Source organism: Chiloscyllium plagiosum, chromosome 33, assembly GCF_004010195.1.
Source record: "Chiloscyllium plagiosum isolate BGI_BamShark_2017 chromosome 33, ASM401019v2, whole genome shotgun sequence".
In the NCBI taxonomy this organism is placed as follows: Eukaryota; Metazoa; Chordata; class Chondrichthyes; order Orectolobiformes; family Hemiscylliidae; genus Chiloscyllium; species Chiloscyllium plagiosum.
In genome coordinates, this window is record NC_057742.1 from 3,658,683 (window position 1) to 3,678,016 (window position 19,334).

The following is a 19,334-nucleotide window of genomic DNA, read 5'->3' on the forward strand; positions in this document are numbered from 1 at the left end:
GGATCATCAACTCCACACTCACAGGAATCCGATTCAAGAGAGAGGAAGAAAAGGACAACCAACTCCCATTCCTAGATGTGATGGTACAGAGAACACCTAACGGAGAATTCACCTCAAAGGTATACAGGAAAGCCACACACACAGACCAAGTCCTGAACTACGAAAGCAACCACCCCAACACACACAAAAGAAGTTGCATCAAGACACTATTCAAAAGGGCCACAACACACTGCAGTACACCAGAACTGCAAAAAGAGGAAGAAGAACACTTATACAATGTATTCGCCAAAAACTGATACCCACGCAATTTCACCAACAGATGCCTAAGGGAAAGACAACGGAAATGGAGACATGCCGCAACCCAAAGGACTAGCCACACTACCATACATCAAGAGCATTTCCGAACAGACAGCCAGACTACTGCGACTACTAGGACTCATAACAACACAAACCAACAGCCACTCTCAAACAACAACTCACCAGAACGAAGGACCCAATACCCAGCATGAGCAAAACCATTGTAGTGTACAAAATCCCATGCAAGGACTGCACAAAACATTACATAGGCCAAACAGGAAGACAGCTAACGATCCGCATCCATCAACACCAACTAGCCATGAAACGACACGACCAGCTATCCTTAGTAGCCACACACGCAGATGACAAGCAACATGAATTCGACTGGGACAACACTACTATTATAGGACTAGCCAAACAGAGAACAGCCAGGGTATTCCTAGAGGCATGGCACTCATCCACAGATTCAATCAATGAGCACATGACCTGGACCCAATATACCGACCACTGCAGCGGACAGCTGGAACTGACAACCGGAAGCGGCAGATTCAAATCACTACAAATGCCGGAGGAAAGATCACAGAAGCGCTTCACAGGAGGCTCCCAAGCAATGAGGATGTCACCTAGACAGGGGACGAAACGTCTGCAACACAAATTCCCAGCTCGGCGAACAGAACCACAACAAGATTAAATTCATTCCATCTTCGAATGGAAGGAGTAAGTTGTGTTTGTGTAACTTTCCTTTTGATTGCTCTAGGAGATCCTGTGAGCTCACCAACAACCAATCTCATTTTTATTCCAAATTTGTAATTGTTGGTCAACACCAGCAGAACAGGCAAATAGCTCCTTCTGTGCTGGATCATTTCATGATCAAATCCTAAGTAGGAGGTCTATTAAGTGGACAGGATTCTGACTCCATAAAGTGACTATTGACATGGAAATGTTATTAATTAGAAAGAGCTGTATGAATATAAAGCATTTATCTCCAAGCCTTCTATCTTAGCCACATCTGTTGACTTCAATTTTCTTCCCACTTTGTTCTTCCCGGTTTGCTAAATTAAAGGCTGGTTTGCTTTCTTCTCATTAGGGAAAAACAAGTTCTCTTTGTTTTTGTTTGTATTGCGTGGCTTTGTGCTTCACAGCTGCCTTGATCTGTTGGTGATCTTTTGATAGAATTGGTAAAAATTTCTAAATTCAGTGATTGGAAAGAAGAACGATCTTCCATGTTGTGGAAAGCTTTGTGAATCTGTGGAATTCCCTGCTCAGTGAAGCAGTTGAGGCTACCCTGTTGAATGTTTTAGGGCAAAGAAAGATAGATTTTTGAATAATAAAGGAATTTAGAGTGATGGTGAGTGGGTGGGTAAGTGGCACTGAGTCTACAAAAAGACCAACCACGATCTTATTGAATGGCGTAGCAGGCTTGATGGGCCAGATGGCCTACTTGTGCTCCTGTTTCTTATGATCGCATGTCTTGGGATCCTATCTTGTAGCCCTGTTTCAGAAAGGTTTACAAATGATCTGCCAGTTGGTCCATCAACTTGTGTTACACTCCACAGGAGTCTCTTTTCGCCCCTCTCCAACTAATCCCACCCATTTATTCTTCTATTTCTTTCTCCTTGTTTCTCCCTCATGTATTTGTCCAGCTTCCCCCGAAGCGGATCTGTGATATTCATTGCACTTGTTCCTTGTGGTAGCATATTTCACACTCTTGCCACTCACTGGATTAAAAGATTTTTTTTCCTGAATTCCCTTTTGGCTTTACTAATCACTATCTTCAGAGTATTTGAAGAAGATGGTGGAGAGGCATATTAAGGGGAAGCTAGACAGGTACGGGATGGGAAAGGATAATCTGTAAGGGTTAGAAATGGATGGGAGGAGGCCCAAATGCATCCTAAAGCAGCCAGTATGGACCAGAGGGGCTAAGTGGCTCTTGCTGTGTTGTAAACACTGCAGTTTCTGGGAGGATTTGATTTAAGTTAACAATTGTAAAGTGGTTTTAGATCTACCCATGTTTTGACTTTTAAACCCGGGACCCTGTTCAGAGGCAGCTATGACTTGGAGTTGTGCCAGCAACAAAACCCCTTTTTAAATACTTGCTCTTTTTGGTGGGAGGAGGCCTATTGGATTTCTTTGCAATGCCTAAAGCTGCCAAACATAAACTTACTGCAGGAAAAAAAGGAATACCTGCTTTTTCAATAACCTATGTTCCACTCCTGTTCCCCCACCCCCACCTTACTGCTGCTGCCACTACTTGTGAGAAGCCATGCATTTCTACAATTATAACAATGGTTGGCAGATGCCAATGTGGAAAATGAACAGGTATGTCTTAAACATAAAATGATGGGAGAATTACAATCCAGCCATCACTGCCAATCATTGGCAAAGTGATGGTCAACAACACTATTAAGCAGCACTTGCTCAACAGTAATCTGCTTAGTGATGCCAGGATGGGGTTCCATTGGACCCTCTAATCTTGTGACCTCATTATGGTCTTAGTCGAAAGATGGACAAAAGATCTGAACTCTAGAGGGTGGTGCAAGTGGTTGCCCTTCACATCAAGGCTGCATTAAACCAATTGGGACGTAGAGAACCCTAGTGGAACTGGAGTCAATAGGAATCAAGGAGAACACTCAGCTGGTTGGAGTCATACTTTGCATAAAGGAAAATAGTTGTCGAGGTTAATCATCTCCGCTCTAGGATATTTGCAGGAGTTCCTCAGGATAATGTGCTTAGCCCAATCATTTTCAGCTGCTCCATCAATGACTGTCTTTCTACATAAAATCAGAAGTAGAGATATTCGCTGACTGCACAATATTCAGCACCATTTGTGACTCCTCAGATACTGAAGAAGTCTGTGACCATTTGCAAGCAAGACTTGGACAATATCCAGGTTCGGGCTGAAAAGTGCCTGTAACATCTGTGTCACTCAAATGACATAAAATGACTATCTCCCATGAGAAAGAATGCAACCATCTTTCTTTGAAATTTGATGATGCAACCATTACTGAATATCCCTCCCACCTCCCTCTGCTATCAATAATATGGTGGGGTGGGGGGTTATCTTTGTCCACAAACTGAATTGGACCAGCTGTATGCATGCTTTGGCCCCAAAGGCAGGCCAGAGGTTAGGAATTGTGCAGTGGACAACTCATTCCCTGAATCCCCAAAGCCTCTACCACCACCTACAAGACATAATTCAGGAGTGTAATGGAATGTTCCCAACTTATCTGGATGTGCAGCTCAAGCAACACCAAGAAGGTTGACAGCATCCAGCACAAAGTATCCTACTTCATTGGCATCTTATCCACCCCCTTCAATAATTACTCCCTTCAGCACATCATCTTTATAAATGCATGACTGCTACTAGCTCTAGGAACAAGGGCACCACCTTGCATGTTCTCCTCTGAGCATGACTCCATCCTGACTTGGAGCTACATTGCTGTTCCTTCAGTGTTGCTGGGTTACAATCCTGGAACTCCCTCCCTGACAGCATTGTGGATGTACTGACACCACATGGACTGCATTGGTTCAAAAAGTCTGGCTTAAAGGTGGACAGATCCTCAAGTCTGAATGAATTGGATCTCAGGCTTCTATGGAAGACAAAGGAGGAAAATACAGGGATTCTGACCCAAATTTTCAATTCATGTCTGGACACTGGGGAGGTGCCAGAGGATGGGAGGATAGCTAACGTGGGCCCACTTTTCATTTTGAGAGGCACGGTTTAGTCAGAAGGAGGTAATGCCTAACAAATTTGATTGAATCTTTTGAGGACATGACCAGCTCTGTAGATGAGGATAGTACAGTCGATGTAGATAATATAGATTTCAGCCTTTGACAAGACTTGATATGGGATACTGATTTTTTTTTAAAGTAAAGCACATGAGATCCGGGCTAACTTGGCAATTATTGGCTTAGTGACAGGCAACGCGGTAGTGGTAGAAGGCTTTTTGTGTGACTGAGACCTGTGTCCAATGGTATATCACAGGGATCAGTGCTGGGTCAGTAGGATATCGAGGGATTAGTTACATGGGCAGATCAGTGGCAGATAGAACTTAACTCTGAGATGTGTGAGGTAACAAGACGAGGGAATATCAATGAATGGCAGAACACTGGGAAGCTCGGAGGAACAATGAAATCTTCGAATGCTTGTCTACATGTCCCTAAGTGCAGAAGGGCAAGTTAATAGGGTAGATGATAAGGCAGTCGAAAAGTGTGGTGCTGGAAAAGCACAGCAGGTCAGGCAGCCTCCAAGGAGCAGGAAAGTCGATGTTTTGGACATAAGCCCTTCAGGAATGGCTTCATAGCAGTTTAGCTATGAAGAAAGGCTGGATATGTTTGAGTTGTTTTCTTTAGAGCAAAGAAGGCTGAGAGGAGACTGATAGAGATGTACAAGATCAAGAGGGGCATAGGCAGGGTGGTGAGAAAGCAGCTGTTGCCCTTGGGTGAAGGATCAACAACAAACAGCATCATTTTAAGGTGAACGGCAGGAGGTTTAGAGGGAATTTGAATAAAAATATTTTCACCCAGAGCTTGATGGTAATCTGGAATGCGCTGTCTGGGAGGACAGTAGAAACCTCACAACCTCAAAAACTAAATATCACAACATTCAGTGCATTGAGCCAAGTGCTGGAAACTGGGTCTTGTGTAGGTTTTAGAGTGGTTCTATTGCTGGTGCAGACTCAATGGGTCAAAGGGCCTTTCCACTATTCTGATTTTAAGGCAGCTCACCTCCACCTTCCAGGACATTTATTGATGGACAATACATTCTTCTGGTTTAGCTAACAATGTCCACATCTTGTCAACAAATATATCTTTAAAAAGTGAGACTTTAATATATACCACACCTTCTGCCACAGTACTACACATCCAATTAAATACATTTGAAATGTACTCATTGTTTTGTAATACAGAAAAGACATTATGCAATTTGTGTACTGCAAGTTCTCACAAACAGCAGTATGATAATGAACAATCAATTTGTTGGTGCTTTTGAATGCAGGGTGTATATTGGTGAAGACATTGGGAATATGTTTTCTTTCCTTTTTCTCCGAGGAGAAAGTGAGGTCTGCCGATGCTGGAGATCAAAGTTGAAACTTTATTGCTGGAACAGCACAGCAGGTCAGGCAGCATCCAGGGAACAGGAGATTCGACGTTTCGGGCACAGGCCCTTCTTCAGGAAGGGCACAGGCCCTTCTTTCATTCCTGAAGAAGGGCCTGTGCCTGAAACGTCGAATCTCCTGTTCCTGGATGCTGCCTGACCTGCTGTGCTGTTCCAGCAATAAAGTTTCAACTTTCCTTTTTCTCCCGCAACTCCATAATAGGCATCATGGTGATTCCGTGGTTAGCACTGCTGCCTCACTGCACTAGAGATGCAGGTTCAAATCCAACCTTGGACAACTGTCTGTGTGGATTTTGCACATTCTCTCAGCGTCTGCATGGGTTTCCTCAAAGTGTTCCAGTTTTCTCCCACAGTCCAAAGATGTGCAGGTTAGGTGGAATGGCCATGCTAAATTACCCATCATGTCTAGGGATGTGGAGGTTACGTGAATTAGCCATGAGAAATGCAGGGTTACAGGGATAGGGTAGGGTGGGATGCTCTTCGGAGGGTCGATGTGGACTCGATGGCCTGTTTCCACAGTGTAGGGATTCTGTAATCCTATGAACTCCTGTGCTCTTATTGGAAATGAGAAGGCGATGATACCTGGGTTTACTGTCTTGTCTGAACGATGTCATCACCAGCAGTGCAGCAGACCCTCCGTCTGCATGACAGTCGAGGTTTTATCATGAGAAAGTAAAGCTCAGGGGAGCAGTGAGAAGAGAAGGGTCCACTGTGTTGATATCAGGTCCTTGATGTCATGTCATTCCAGAAATATAAACCACCCGCAATCAGCTGACCCTGTTTAGCAAATTAATTGTCCTGCTATAACCTTGTGACAATGCATGTGCTGAGAATCATTGCAGCATCACTGTGGATAATGCCATCACTGAACTAGAACTAACAGGCTTTTTATTAATAATAAAAAAATGTACAATTTAGAGATGTCTGCTTCATCAGTTCAAATTACACTTGCAGTATATATTTCTGCATAACTGAAGTAGCAACAAGCGTGGCTGGTTTTACAGGATGACAATGTCTGCTGAATGATCCATGTGCTGATTTAAATCATATGATGGAATCATTATTTTTTTCTCTCTGTGTGAATCATCTTGTACACAGCAGCATTGTCTCCAGAGTAGGCCTTTGTCTTGCTGTGTAATAACTTCTCCCTTTATTTGTAGGGTATTACCTAATCTCTCATTAACATATCAAAATCTGCTTTGTGTTGGGTCAATTGCCTTTATTACATTTTAGGAATAATATTTCATTAGATAACTTTACAGTTATGAGTTCGTTTGACATGTTATTATTTTATATTACATTGTATGCGATTCCGTATCTTTGGCATCATTTTTAAGAATTCTAATTTGGTAAGACTGATTTCAAATAGGATAATTACAAAAGAAATCATTGACCATTATCTTGGTCATTTCGACACTTTTTTCTGAATTAATGTTGTTTGAATTTTTTATCCTGTTTAAGAATATTTGCAATTTGTGACTGCCTGGTGACTTAACTGGATGCAGAATGTTATGGTGGTGCCTATGTGATTATAATTAGCACAGACCTGTATTTCTGAGTCATGTTGCCACGTGCTGTTCGAGAAGCAAACAGCCATTTGCACACCATGCTGATGCTTGCTGTTTGAAAGAAGATTTCAGTTCGCCTTGTTCTCTTGCTCTTTGCTTGTTGCCTTTGAATATTTCCAATTCTTTCACATGAATGTTTTTAACCTTTATATTATAGGGCTATATTCAAACTCCAGTGCTGATTCACAGTATAAAAATAAGTTACAAGAATTCTTTCCTATCCTACTGCCCTGAGACATATTAGGATGATATTCCCAACTTTATCTGCTGCTTTGAGAAGCCCTCATTCTTGCATGATCTAAGACTGTAACCCAATAGCCTATTGAAATGCAAGGGTATGAAGGCAGGCAATGTCTACATAATGATCAATAACAACTTATTTTTATATTATTTTTCTTCCACAATGAAGTTAACTAGTTTGACGTCCTGCAAGTTTGGCTGAACAGAATGCAATAGAGATATGCTCATATAAAAAATGATGGATAAGAATAGCCAGGTCTAAACCATGATTGCTGGCACAGTGTGATTAACTCTACCACACACATACACACACACACACACACACCACAATGACTGAAACTAATCCATGAGATCCCATGGGCCAAGTGTTATTTTTAATGACCAATGTAGTCTCCGCCCCAGTCAAGAACTGGTTCATCTCCCTCTTGAAGACAACAGAGAGAGTCAGACCCTCTCAATCAGCTGGATCTATCTAGTTCCTTTTTTAACTGGAGTCTGCAAAATACAGTGTACCTATTGGCTGAGCCATTGGAGTGTCTATTGTCACATTGTGTACTTATGACAATATGTTGAATAGGAGCTAGATAAAAACCCTGGTTAAAGCTGTAGAAATATATCCATTTGTGTCTACTATGCATTATAGGGTTGTACTGAGGGGGGCAGCACTGGAGACCATCCACTCCAGAAGGAGATTGCAAGTTTAAAGGCTAAGCTACTGACAGGAAAGTCTTGCTATGTACAAAAGTACAAGGAGTGCCAGAGGCTGCACAAGCAGATCGACAAGTTGAAAGCATTATTGGTACGTTAGTAGGATCTCTCTGTCTTGGGAATAAGTAGTTTAAGTGGGAGTTATAGGATGAAGGCACCATATTTTAATTAAAAACAAAAGCTGCGCATGCTTCTGGTACATGTAAAACAAAAACTCAACAACAAAGCTGTGGTGATATACTTGACATAAATTGTTCAGCACAATACCCTGTTGTGGAATGTTCACTGTATTATTGTCTCCAAATTCATGGAAATTCCTGACTTAAGTTCAATCTGTTATTTATCATAAGGAATTGGAACACTTTCCATTTCAGGCTCCTGACATCAGTTGGTAATTTTGAGATCTGGTGTGGCAAAATTAGGCATAATCATAAAATATTTCCACTTTACCCTCCCTTTTGAGCCACAGCCAGAATAGACCAGATTCTCCTGTGCCATTGTGATGATTTCCATTACTCAACAGGCAATTGATTTTATGTTCATCACTGACTTAAGGGGTGATAAGTGGACTGAGTCCATATCTATTAGGAACAGGGCTAAGGCTGGCTTGGCATTAGGTTCAATGAACAAATGCTGATGTATATCTATATATTTGGTAACAATTTGGAAGAGGGAAAGGCCGGTGTTGTTTCCACTCTTGGGATCGGCATTGCTAGAGGGGAGCTTATCCTTCACAGGAGATATTCTTGCATCAGCAGAAATTTCCTGTTGTGAGAAGTCTGAAGAACAAAGCCTTCTGGCACTATTCTCTCCCACCCAGAGTCTCTGGTCTGATGGTCCCAAAGATGTTTGGGCCTCATATTTGTATACCTGAGTCCAGAGGGCAGCAAAGGGCATGAGTACAAAAGCACTTATCTTCCAAATTATCAGATTGGGATGGAAGGATCATGCTTTGAAAAGTGAACTTCTTGTGGATAGAGTCAAAGCTGCAAAATGTTCCTTTTCCTTGTGCTAACATAATTATCCTCCCCACCACTGCTTTTTAATAAGATGAACTGTGAGTTAGTTTTGATTAAATTGTACTCTGAAGCTTTTGATTCAAAGCTTTCTCTTAGTTGTATGAAAATCTGAAAGTTGACTGACCCTTTTGCTTTCCATATAATATTGTTCTAAGGATTCCTAATGTCAGGAATATGTGCAAGTGAACTAGGCAGGAAGGGCAGCTCTGTTAGAAAGTCTTTACAGAGTCCATCAGTGTTGCTCCTGGTTCAGTGTTCAAATTAGTTCATGATTCAGTTTGCTTCCCTCCACTTGGCTGACAAGACAGGGATAAAATTATTGAAATGTTCAGCTGATGCAAAAGCCTTATGCTGTTGTACCATGATTTGCTCACAATTTCAGTTTTAAGCTTTTTTGGGTGGCTGTCTTACCAGGTGTGATAAGACCATTTTTGATCTTGGGTCCTGCAACCAGATGGAATGATTCAGCAGCAAACCTGCCCTTCCTCCTGACTATAGTGATGTGTATTTGAATATGTGAATATCTTTCATTAGAAGAACTCTTTGCAGTTGTAAAAGTTATAAACCAATAACTGTTCTCTGTGCAACAGGAAGACAAGAATAAATGCCACTCTCCAATCAAGGAGATAGTTGAGATCACAGAAAGTGCAGAGACAGGTAGAGGAATGGAATAGTTGGAGAAAAAGAACTGGAAATTAAAGCAGAACAGCTGGAATTCCAAATGTGTCTAGGAAGAGTGCTGCAAAGCAGATGGTATTGGATCAAGCATCTGTTCAGCACAGCATCCGATGGTCCATTTCATTGCAATCAAAGGAATTAAACATCACATGCTGGTGGAACAAGTGGGGAATCCAATATCAGCCACTTTGCACCACTGCATAAGTCAAACCTCTCTTAGCTTTTAATTATTTCAAATACCTTCCACACTCATATGGTAATATATCTGCCACAATCAGTCCTGTTCCACAGTAATCTCAAACATAAATTTCCTTGGCTTAGATTTAACAAGATTCCCAGTTTTTTTTAAATATTGGATCTATTTGTGAAGTTCTGACCATGGGTGGTTGGACTATTGACCAAGTTGAAATACTGTAAAGACTTCTGTTTCTTTTTAACACTGCAGTATTTGTTTAGCTCACTGAGTACCCCTGATGGCAAAAACCTGGTACTGGAGTAGTGCAAAAGAAAATGGACCCTGCACTCTATTGAACATGATTCTGTTACAACTCTGTCCTGCCTACAAAGTTAAATTGTAAAATTACTTTCAAAATCGGACTGTTGTGTAGAGGCAGTGTAGCGCAGATGAAGTCTAGTTTCATCACCGATCCTGATTCTTTTTAAAAAAAAAAGATATTTACAGAGTGCTTTTCATAAGTTCAGGACGTCCCAAGGCATTTGGCAAGCAATAAAGTAGTTTTGAAGCATAGACACTGTTCTATTGTAGGAAAAACATTGAACAATTTCTGCACAGCATGCCCTCAAACAAATTTGTTGATTTTTGTTTTAAAGCTGTTGGCTGAGGGAAAAGTATTGGCAAATGTATTCGGACGAATTTGCTGCTGTCCAAAGAAAGTGCTTTAGGCTGTTTTGTTTTGAGAAACCAGCAAAAATGCAGCACTCCCTCACTTCAGCAGCCTAACTTATGCACCTTGGATGGAACACACAACTTTCTGACACTGAGATGCAAGTGATGGCGTATGGTCAGTTGAAGACTTTGTCCCAAAGGTTTAAAAGAACTGTTTGATCCTTACAGTGGATAAGAAACAGTGATTAAGATTTAAAGTTTTAAATTTCCAAGTGTTTACTTTAGTAAAACAAAATGCTTCCACATTTGAATGAAAGCACGGCAACAAACATTGCAGGGAAATTTCATTGAGAAATTTACTTAACACATGATCACTGTTTTACTGAAAGACTAGGATGTGTGCACAGCAGAGGCTCTGAAATTGACTGCCAGCTCCCCTCTTCCCTATTTTCTCCTCGCCGTCCTCAAATGATTTTTTTTAGTTTTAAGGTGCATTGACCTATCCTCTTCTTTCCAAACAAGTGCATTACCTGAATTTCAAATAATTTTTTTCACGAAAGGAATTCTGGAATTTTCAAAGTATTGGAGAAGCACGTCTGGAACTGGACCAGTTCTCCTGGGAGCCTAAATGCAGAGAATTATCTATCATCTCTCCCTTTCCAAATTTGAGTTAGCCTCTGTATGTTTCCAGTGATTGGTGGCAGATTTGAATTGGATTAGTTTTAGTTTCACTGTATATTTGGAGAACAGCAGATGCTGTCACTAAAAGTTTAAGACTACAGTAGAGTCCTGCTTTGCAAACTGTTTTCTTGTCTCTGTTTCCTTACCTGTGTTTTTTTTCACTTTATGAAAAGCAGCCAGTTCAGGGGGGGTGTCTGTGCAGCAGCCTGGGACTGAATTAGCAGAAATAAAGTCAAAGCTTGGGGACAGAGCAGAGAAAGCACTGGTGAGTGGCTTACACGCTGCTGAGTTTATGAAGATATTTACATTGGTTTTCAGGTTGGTGTGTTTGGACTCTTTATTTTTGCAGCGGCAAATATAATCTCACAGCACAGAAGGAGGTATCTCTGCCTGCCCTATGAAAGAGCTATCTAATTTACCGCTGTTCTCTCTCACTATCCCATCCCATCCCCCAATATCAGCTGTTTCCTCATAGCATTGCAAATTTCTCCTTTTCAACAATTTATCTAAATCCCTTTTGAACATTACTGTCTCTGCTTGACCGGTTGTAACAGATCACAATGTAACACTTTTTCTTGTTCATGGGATCTAAGTGCCACTCAGTAAGCCAGTATTGCCCATTCCTAATTGCTTAGAGGGCAATTGTGGTTAACCATTTAGCTGTGTCTGTCTAGAGTCGAATGAGTAAGGATGGCAGATTCCCTTCCCTGCAGGGGATCAATGTACCAGATGAATCTTTACCACAATCAATAGCAGTTACATGGTTACCATTAGGCCAGCCTTTTATTCCAGACTTTTTTTCACTTGAGTACAAATTTCATCAGCTGACATAATAATGTTCAAGAGTAGGGTGCTGGAAAAGCACACAGGTCAGGCAGCATCCAAAGAACAAGAGAATTGATGTTTCGGGCAAGAGCCCTTCATCAGGAATTCCTGAAACATCGATTCTCCTACTCCTCGGATGCTGCATGACCTGCTGTGCTTTTCCAGCACCCCACTCTTGACTGTGATCTCCAGCACCTGCAGTCCTCACTTTCTAATAGTAATATTTAAACCCGTGTCACCAAAACATTAGCATGGAGTTCCGGATTCCTGCTCCAGTGACACTATCACTGCATCATATCCATGCCCAGCCCTAATTACCGTGGAGGGGTGGTGTTACTGAGCTGCCTTCTGAACCACTGCAGTCATGTGGTGTAGATACACCGACAGTGCTGTTACAGAGAGAATTCCTGAAGTTGAGGATAATTTGTTAAAAATCACACAACACCAGTTTATAGTCCAACAGGTTTATTTGGAAGCACTAGCTTTCAGAGCGCTGATCCTTCATCAGGTGGTTGTGGAGTATAAGATTGTAAGACACAGAATTGATAGCAAAAGTTTACAGTGTGATGCAACCAAAATTATATATTAAGAAAGACCTGGATTGTTTCTGAAGTCTCTCATCTTTTAGATTGAGCATGTTAGTTTCAGTTCTTTCATATGTAAATTCCAGACCTTTTGTTAAAGTTACATTCTCAAGTAAACTTTAACAATGTTGGCCCAGATAGTGCATTGAAGGTGTGAGGTGCCCTGTGTGAGGCTGTCTGTGCCCTAGTGTTCAGACTGATTCTATTTCTCAAAAAGGGATTTAAAGAATCTTACATGGATTCATGCAGTTTTTGAGCAAAATAAAATGTAATTGTGCAAGTACAAAGTCACCTCACAACCATATATGTGGGTGTGTATGTGCTTGGTGATGTGGAGGGGTAGTATGAGTGTCTGTCTGTCTGTCTGTCTGTCTGTGAGAGAGTGTGTGTGAGTGTAATAGGTATAAGTCTGTAGGAGTGTGTGTATATGTGAGAATGTGTAATGCAGAGGGGTCACCTGTAGTGTGACATGAACCGAAAGGTCCCAGTTGAGGCCATCCCCATGTGTACTGAACTTGGCTATCAGTCTCTGCTCGGACACTTTGCATTGTTGCCTGTCCTGAAGTCCACCTTGGAGGATGGTCACCCGAAGGTCCGAGGTCAAATGTCCTGGACCGCTGAAGTGGTCTCTGACTGGGATTGGACACTCCTGTCTGTGGATTGTTTTGCAGTGTCCATTCATCCGTTGCTGTAGCTTTTGCTCAGTCTCGTAAATGAATCGTGACTCAGGACAGTGTTACCTGCCAGTTGGAGAACACTTGCATTATCTGGGCAGACATAGCACCTATTGTTAAAGTTCATTTGAGAATGTATATTTAAGAAAAAGATCTGGCATTTATATGTGAAAGAACAGAAACCAACATGGTCATTCTAAAAGATGAGAGACTTAACAAACAATCCAGGTCTTTTTCAATATATAATTTTGGTTGCATCACACTGTAAACTTTTGCTATAAATTCTGTATCTTGCAATCTTATACTCCACAACCACCTGATGAAGGAGCAGCGCACAGAAAGCTAGTGCTTCCAAATAAACCTGTTGGACTATAACCTGGTGTTGTGATTTTTAACTTTGTACACCCCAATCCAACATCAGCACCTCCAAATCAGGATTATTTGTGTTTATATTTAATTCAGATGTTTGTTGTATTTCACTTGATTTTGTTTTATGGTTATTTGTTTGTATTATGGTCTTTTGAAAATTTTACTGAGATATCTCTATAGTAACTTGTATTTATGTAACAATATTTCACAACATAATCAGACAAAAACTTAGCATTGAACTATATAAAGACACATTACAACAGGTGACTGAAAGCTTATTCAAAGCTGTGAGCTTTAAAGAGCAAATTATAGGAAGAAAGAGAGAAGCAAAGTGGAAGAGAGGGTTAAACTGTGAAGTCTAGAGCACAGTGTCTACACATCTGTGATCATTGGTTGAACAAGGTATTCCTCATCTTGATAAACAATAAGTTGTTACGATTGCAACACTTGAGAAACTTGACAAAGCAGGATGAAGCAGCCCACTTATTGGCATCACATCCACAAACATTCATTCCCTCTACCATTGATGCTCAATAGCAGCAGTGCGCACTATCTACAAGATGTACTGCAGAAATTCTCCAAAGTTCCTTCAACAGCACCATCCAAACCCACAAACATCACCATCTAGAAGGACAAGGGTAGCAATACATGGGAACACCAACAGCTGTACATTCCTCCCCAAAGCCCCCCTCATCCCAATCATTCCTTCAGTGTCGCTGTGTCAAAAACCTCGAACTCTGTGTCTCCAACAAATGGATAGCAGCGATTCCAAATGGCAACTAACCACCATCTTCTGGAGGACAGATCGGGATAGGGAAAACTTGCTGACCCAGCCAGTGACACCAAGCATCCTGCAAATTAATTTTTAAAAGCTTATTAGACTTTCCTTTGTAAATGTGCATTGTTTGTTAATGTATTTTATCAGGCAGCCCTTTTCTGTGTAAATAATCGAATGTTACTCTGCTTCTTTTAGATTAGGTTTAAAGAAATCGAGCATGAACTTGATAATAAGACCCATCTTGTGGACCTTCGCACCATGGAAGTGGCTGATTTGCAAGAAGAGATCAAGGTGTGTGGATTCAGTGCTGTATTTGTGTTAACACCAAGGCCTTGCATTTATATATAGACATTTTAATACAGTAAAACTTCCCAAAGGATTCATAGGAATGTTGTCAAACAATCTAGACACAGAGTTGTATAAGGAGCTATTAGGACATAAGCAGTATGTATCATCACTGCATTTGGCAGCTGTTGTGCTATCAGATACTTTGGGGAGAAGGTTTCTAAGACTACAGGACAGGAGCAGGACAGTGGGACCAACTAGATCTCTGCTTTTAAAAGCCAGCACAGGGATGATGGAAAGAACGGCCTCCCTTAGTTTACTTATATGAATTAATCCAGATTTGAAAAGTATGATCCTGATAAATTCTTAGCGCAGACATTTTGTTGTTTGGGTCTTTTCCTGTGAGATGGTTACAACAATTTGACTTGCGTTCACAGAAGCTGAATAGGAAGATTGACAATTTGAGGGTGGGTTCAAACCACCGAAATGGAACGTTTCAGCTGGAGCATCCTAACCCCTACAGCTTGACTGTTCCAAAAGTCCATTCTGGACATTCTGGACTCCTGTTTGGCAACCCATACTCCGAATGTGGTAGGTGATATCGAATTTCATGCTCCATGTCCCTTTGTTCTTCCTCATGCTCCTGCTTGTACCTCAGTCTGATCTGGGTTTTGGTTCAAACTTTTTGTGTCTTTCAAAAACATGATTTTCATGAGGACGTTTTTAACATGAGAAAACATTCAATAAGCTTCACAGCATTATCAAACAAAATAAGGACTCTAAGTTTAAAGAAGGATCTTGGAAGTGGGAACCACAAGCTTGATTAAAGAGGAAGATTTTAAGGAGCGTCTTATAGGAGAATAGAGAGACATTGAGGTTTAAGAAGGGAACTCCAAAGCTTAGGACATTGGGAGCTCGAGACGCAACTGAAAATAGCCGGGAATGGGGTGGAGGGATTACGCATAGGCTTTGGTTCGAGCAATATGGTATTCCCAGGGAGGAGTTAGCTTGGAAGAGATTAAAGATAGTCAGGGATGAAGCTATGGGGGGATCTGAATGTAAGAGTGAGAACTTTTAAAAGCCATGTAGGTTGTCAAACACACAAGACTTGGGTGAGCAAGACTTGCTGTGAGTAAGGGTATGGGAAGCAGAGATTTGAATGAGCACAAGTTTATGAAGGGTGAGCAAGGAAGATCAGTCAGGAGGTTTTGGGATGGTTGAATCTACAGGTTACAAAAGTACGAGGGTTTTCGCAGCTGGTGGTGTGAGGAAGAGCAGTTATAGGTGTGAAAATAGATACCTAGGTCAGTGCCGAACTTTGGAGTGGGAGATTTAAGAATTGAGATGGAAGTCTTGATTAATAACAATAATTTTGACGTTCTTAAAAGATGGAAGTTTTCAGAGAAGGCATTCACAATTTGATATTTCCTTGTCTCTAATCTCCTCTTTTCAACAGTTAATGCTCTGTAATATGGAATGTGACCCTTCACTTGAAATTTTTATTCGGAAATAGCGGAAATTTAAATTAGGAAATTTAAGGGCGGCATTGCTTCCTCACAGCGCCAGAGACCCGGGTTCAATTCCCGCCTCAGTCTGTGTGGAGTTTGCACATTCTCCCCATGTCTGCGTGGGTTTCCTCTGGGTGCTCCGGTTTCCTCCCACAATCCAAAAATGTGCAGGTTAGGTGAATTGGCCATGCTAAATTGACTGTAGTGTTCGGTGAAGGGGTAACTGTAGGGGAATGGGTCTGGGTGGGTTGCTCTTTGGAGGGTTGTTGTGGACTTGTTGGACCGAAGGGCCTGTTTCCACACTGTAAGTAATCTAATCTAATAGCAACACCATGGTTAGATTAGCATTTCTGTTCAAGGAGAAGAAATAAAGAAAAAATCTTCCATTTACAAATCACCTTTCACAGCTTCAGGACATCCCAAAGTGTTTCACAGCTAACAAAGTATTTTTGAAGTGTAATCATTGTTGTAATATTAGAAAACCAGTGGCCCAAGTAACAGAGCAAGATCCTTCAAAACACAAATATATGACTAGCAATAATCTGATGTAACTGGTGGATAGAGGGTAAATATTGGCCTGGCCTGGACACCAGGCAAAGCGACCTTAATCTTCTTTGAAATTATTGTCTTGAAATACTGCCTTCAGGATTTGATAATCAAAATAGTTAATATGTTTCAGGAAAGCCATCATTTAAGTGTCTGATGAGTATTCCCTGCAAGTGAGTGTAACTTTTCAATGGAATACAGTATATAAAAATGGTAAATGAAATTTCTACACGGAATGGAAGTGCCTAAAGTTTTCATTTTCATGGAAGATATAGACATGTACCCTGGATCAAATTATTCAGTGACTTCTCTATGTTTAAATCTTTATCCGGATTAATTCTGTGCATTTCAATTCGAGTATTGCCAGAAGAAGACATTTTATCTAAGTTTACCATCTTGCAGTCATTAGGACAATTCAAAGAATCACCAAGTCAAGGGGAAACCCAATATTTACACTGCAGAATAATACTGATTGGTAAAAATGATGCCATGAAGGCTGCACCAGTTAATAATGATTGTCCGTGAACTGCCAGACTTTGTTTACATTTTAAAGCAGGCACGTTGCCACCGTGATTCTTTACACTCTCTGGATCAACCACTAAATGTTCAATTGCAGAATTACATCTAATATTGGAGATGGTAATACGCGTTTTGCAAGTGTGGGCTGATTGGATATGGTCGGTATCTTGTTTGTTGTGAACAGCGGAAGGTCTATGTTGTTTAATATGATTGTCAGCCCTTGAACTGAATGACCTACAATTCTGACGTCATGTTTGGCATTGATATTCACATGGCTTATTTGTGTAATAGACAGAACATCTTTTTGGCTTGATGACAGCATCCTGAGGGTGACAACTATCACTTTGTGTTCCTCCTGCATCGTAGCAACATGAAACATATCGATGCACCTATTGCTCAAACTTTTGAGATATCTTACCCTTCCAGTGTAATTTGACGTAGATTAGATGCTTTTCAGAATCAGTTTAGGAGGTGTTAGGAGTTTGTACAAGAAGGAAATAAATTGATCAGGATAGCTGTTACCACACAGGTTGGCTTTGATAACTATTTCAGCATCCGATTTGCATGATAAACAAAGAGTTGGCCATTATTTATGAGGTTTCTGATTAATGCCAATCATCTATTAACCAGTTTGCAGTAGACAAGTAGTAGAGATCTCCCTGGCTGATTTCTTAACTCAAACATCAAGGAAAGGGAACTTATTTGACTGTTCCATTTCAAATGTCAATTTCAGCACACAAGACAGTTCATTAAGATATTTAAGGAAATTCCTATGTGTGGCCGAAAATTCAAATACAACTCATGTATCATCTACATATCTGAAAGGTATAAATTACTTTTCATTCCATAAAAGATACATTTTTTATGGAATCTAACAAGGGCTGGGCCTAATGGGGCTTTCATGACAACATCATCCATTTGTGGTATTGTTAAAACTGAACTCAACCACAAGAACTCCTGAGTTCATATGTTCAATGGATACTGTTTCACACACTGTTGGGGCTGGATTGCCTGGATACAGTGCTGCACTGCAGATGTCTGTAGCTTCCTTGAGATGCACATTGATAAATAGATTAACGATGTCAAATTGCACATGGACACTGCATTGTTATTGATATAGTCCTTCATGATCTTCACCTTATAAGTGGAAATCCTGCTCACAGCAGGTTATACCAACTTACTCAACTGTTTGGTCAGTTCACGTCATAGAGAAGATGTTGTGCATAAGAGGAGCAGGACAGCATATCACTGTGTGCATTGGGCAGTCTTCATGTCTATGAATGCTATGAGCCATGAGGACAGACTCTGTTGTTTCTATCACCCAGCAGCTCATTGTTATGTGGGTTCAGCAATTTTTTCAAGCTTGCTTTTGATAAGGACTGTCGAAGCATCAATTGGACAACATTTGCTGCATAATCCCAAATGTGTGAAGAATTATGCTGACAACCAATTTATGATTGCTCATTGGGATTTGTGTGGCACCCTTGCATGTATTGGAAGCTACTTGGATTAACACACAGGGCCCTGTGCTGACAGACAGAAAGAACAGGTGTACACACTACACCTGTTTTAACTCAACAGATATGTGACAGCTATTTGCTAATTGGTCAGTGCATTGCCCCAAGAAATCAGTCACTTGGTTGGCCTTATTAAGAAGCCTGCAGTTAACTGTCAATCATAATTAATTGGTGTATTCTCTATGGTAATATCTTTCCTAATCAAAGTCCACTTGTCAACCGATCAGTATTCTTCTTCCGTGCAAATATAAATGTTGGTTCTCATGTTAAATTAATATTGTACAAATTGTCCTGTTGAGTACTGCAACACTCACATTCTACCAAACTAAATCTCACTTTGTTCATACTGACAGGTCTTGGGACTTTGATTTAAAACCAGTGAGGGTACTGAACTAAGAGCAGCCTTTGCAAAGTTCCACGCCCATGAAATTCAGACAGAACAAACCAGACTAGTGGAACAGTTCCCTGGGCTTCATGTACCATGTGGAACTAAAGCCATTGTTTTGAGAAACCCAAATAGCTGAGGTGTAGATCAAATGTGCTGTCAGTGAACAACAAAGCAGAGGCAGAAT

At 40.9% G+C, this 19,334-nt stretch overlaps 1 protein-coding gene across 1 annotated transcript in view; it reads left to right on the forward strand.

Moving 5' to 3' along the window:
• The window catches only part of LOC122539753 (calcium-binding and coiled-coil domain-containing protein 2-like), a 59,743-nt gene that overhangs the window by 33,204 nt on the left and 7,205 nt on the right, over positions 1 to 19,334 (forward strand). Inside the window, exons 12-13 of the mRNA XM_043674789.1 lie at positions 14,583 to 14,678; positions 15,110 to 15,263. Of these exons, the coding sequence (XP_043530724.1) occupies positions 14,583 to 14,678; positions 15,110 to 15,263 (250 nt within the window). The remainder of the gene's footprint in view (positions 1 to 14,582; positions 14,679 to 15,109; positions 15,264 to 19,334) is intronic.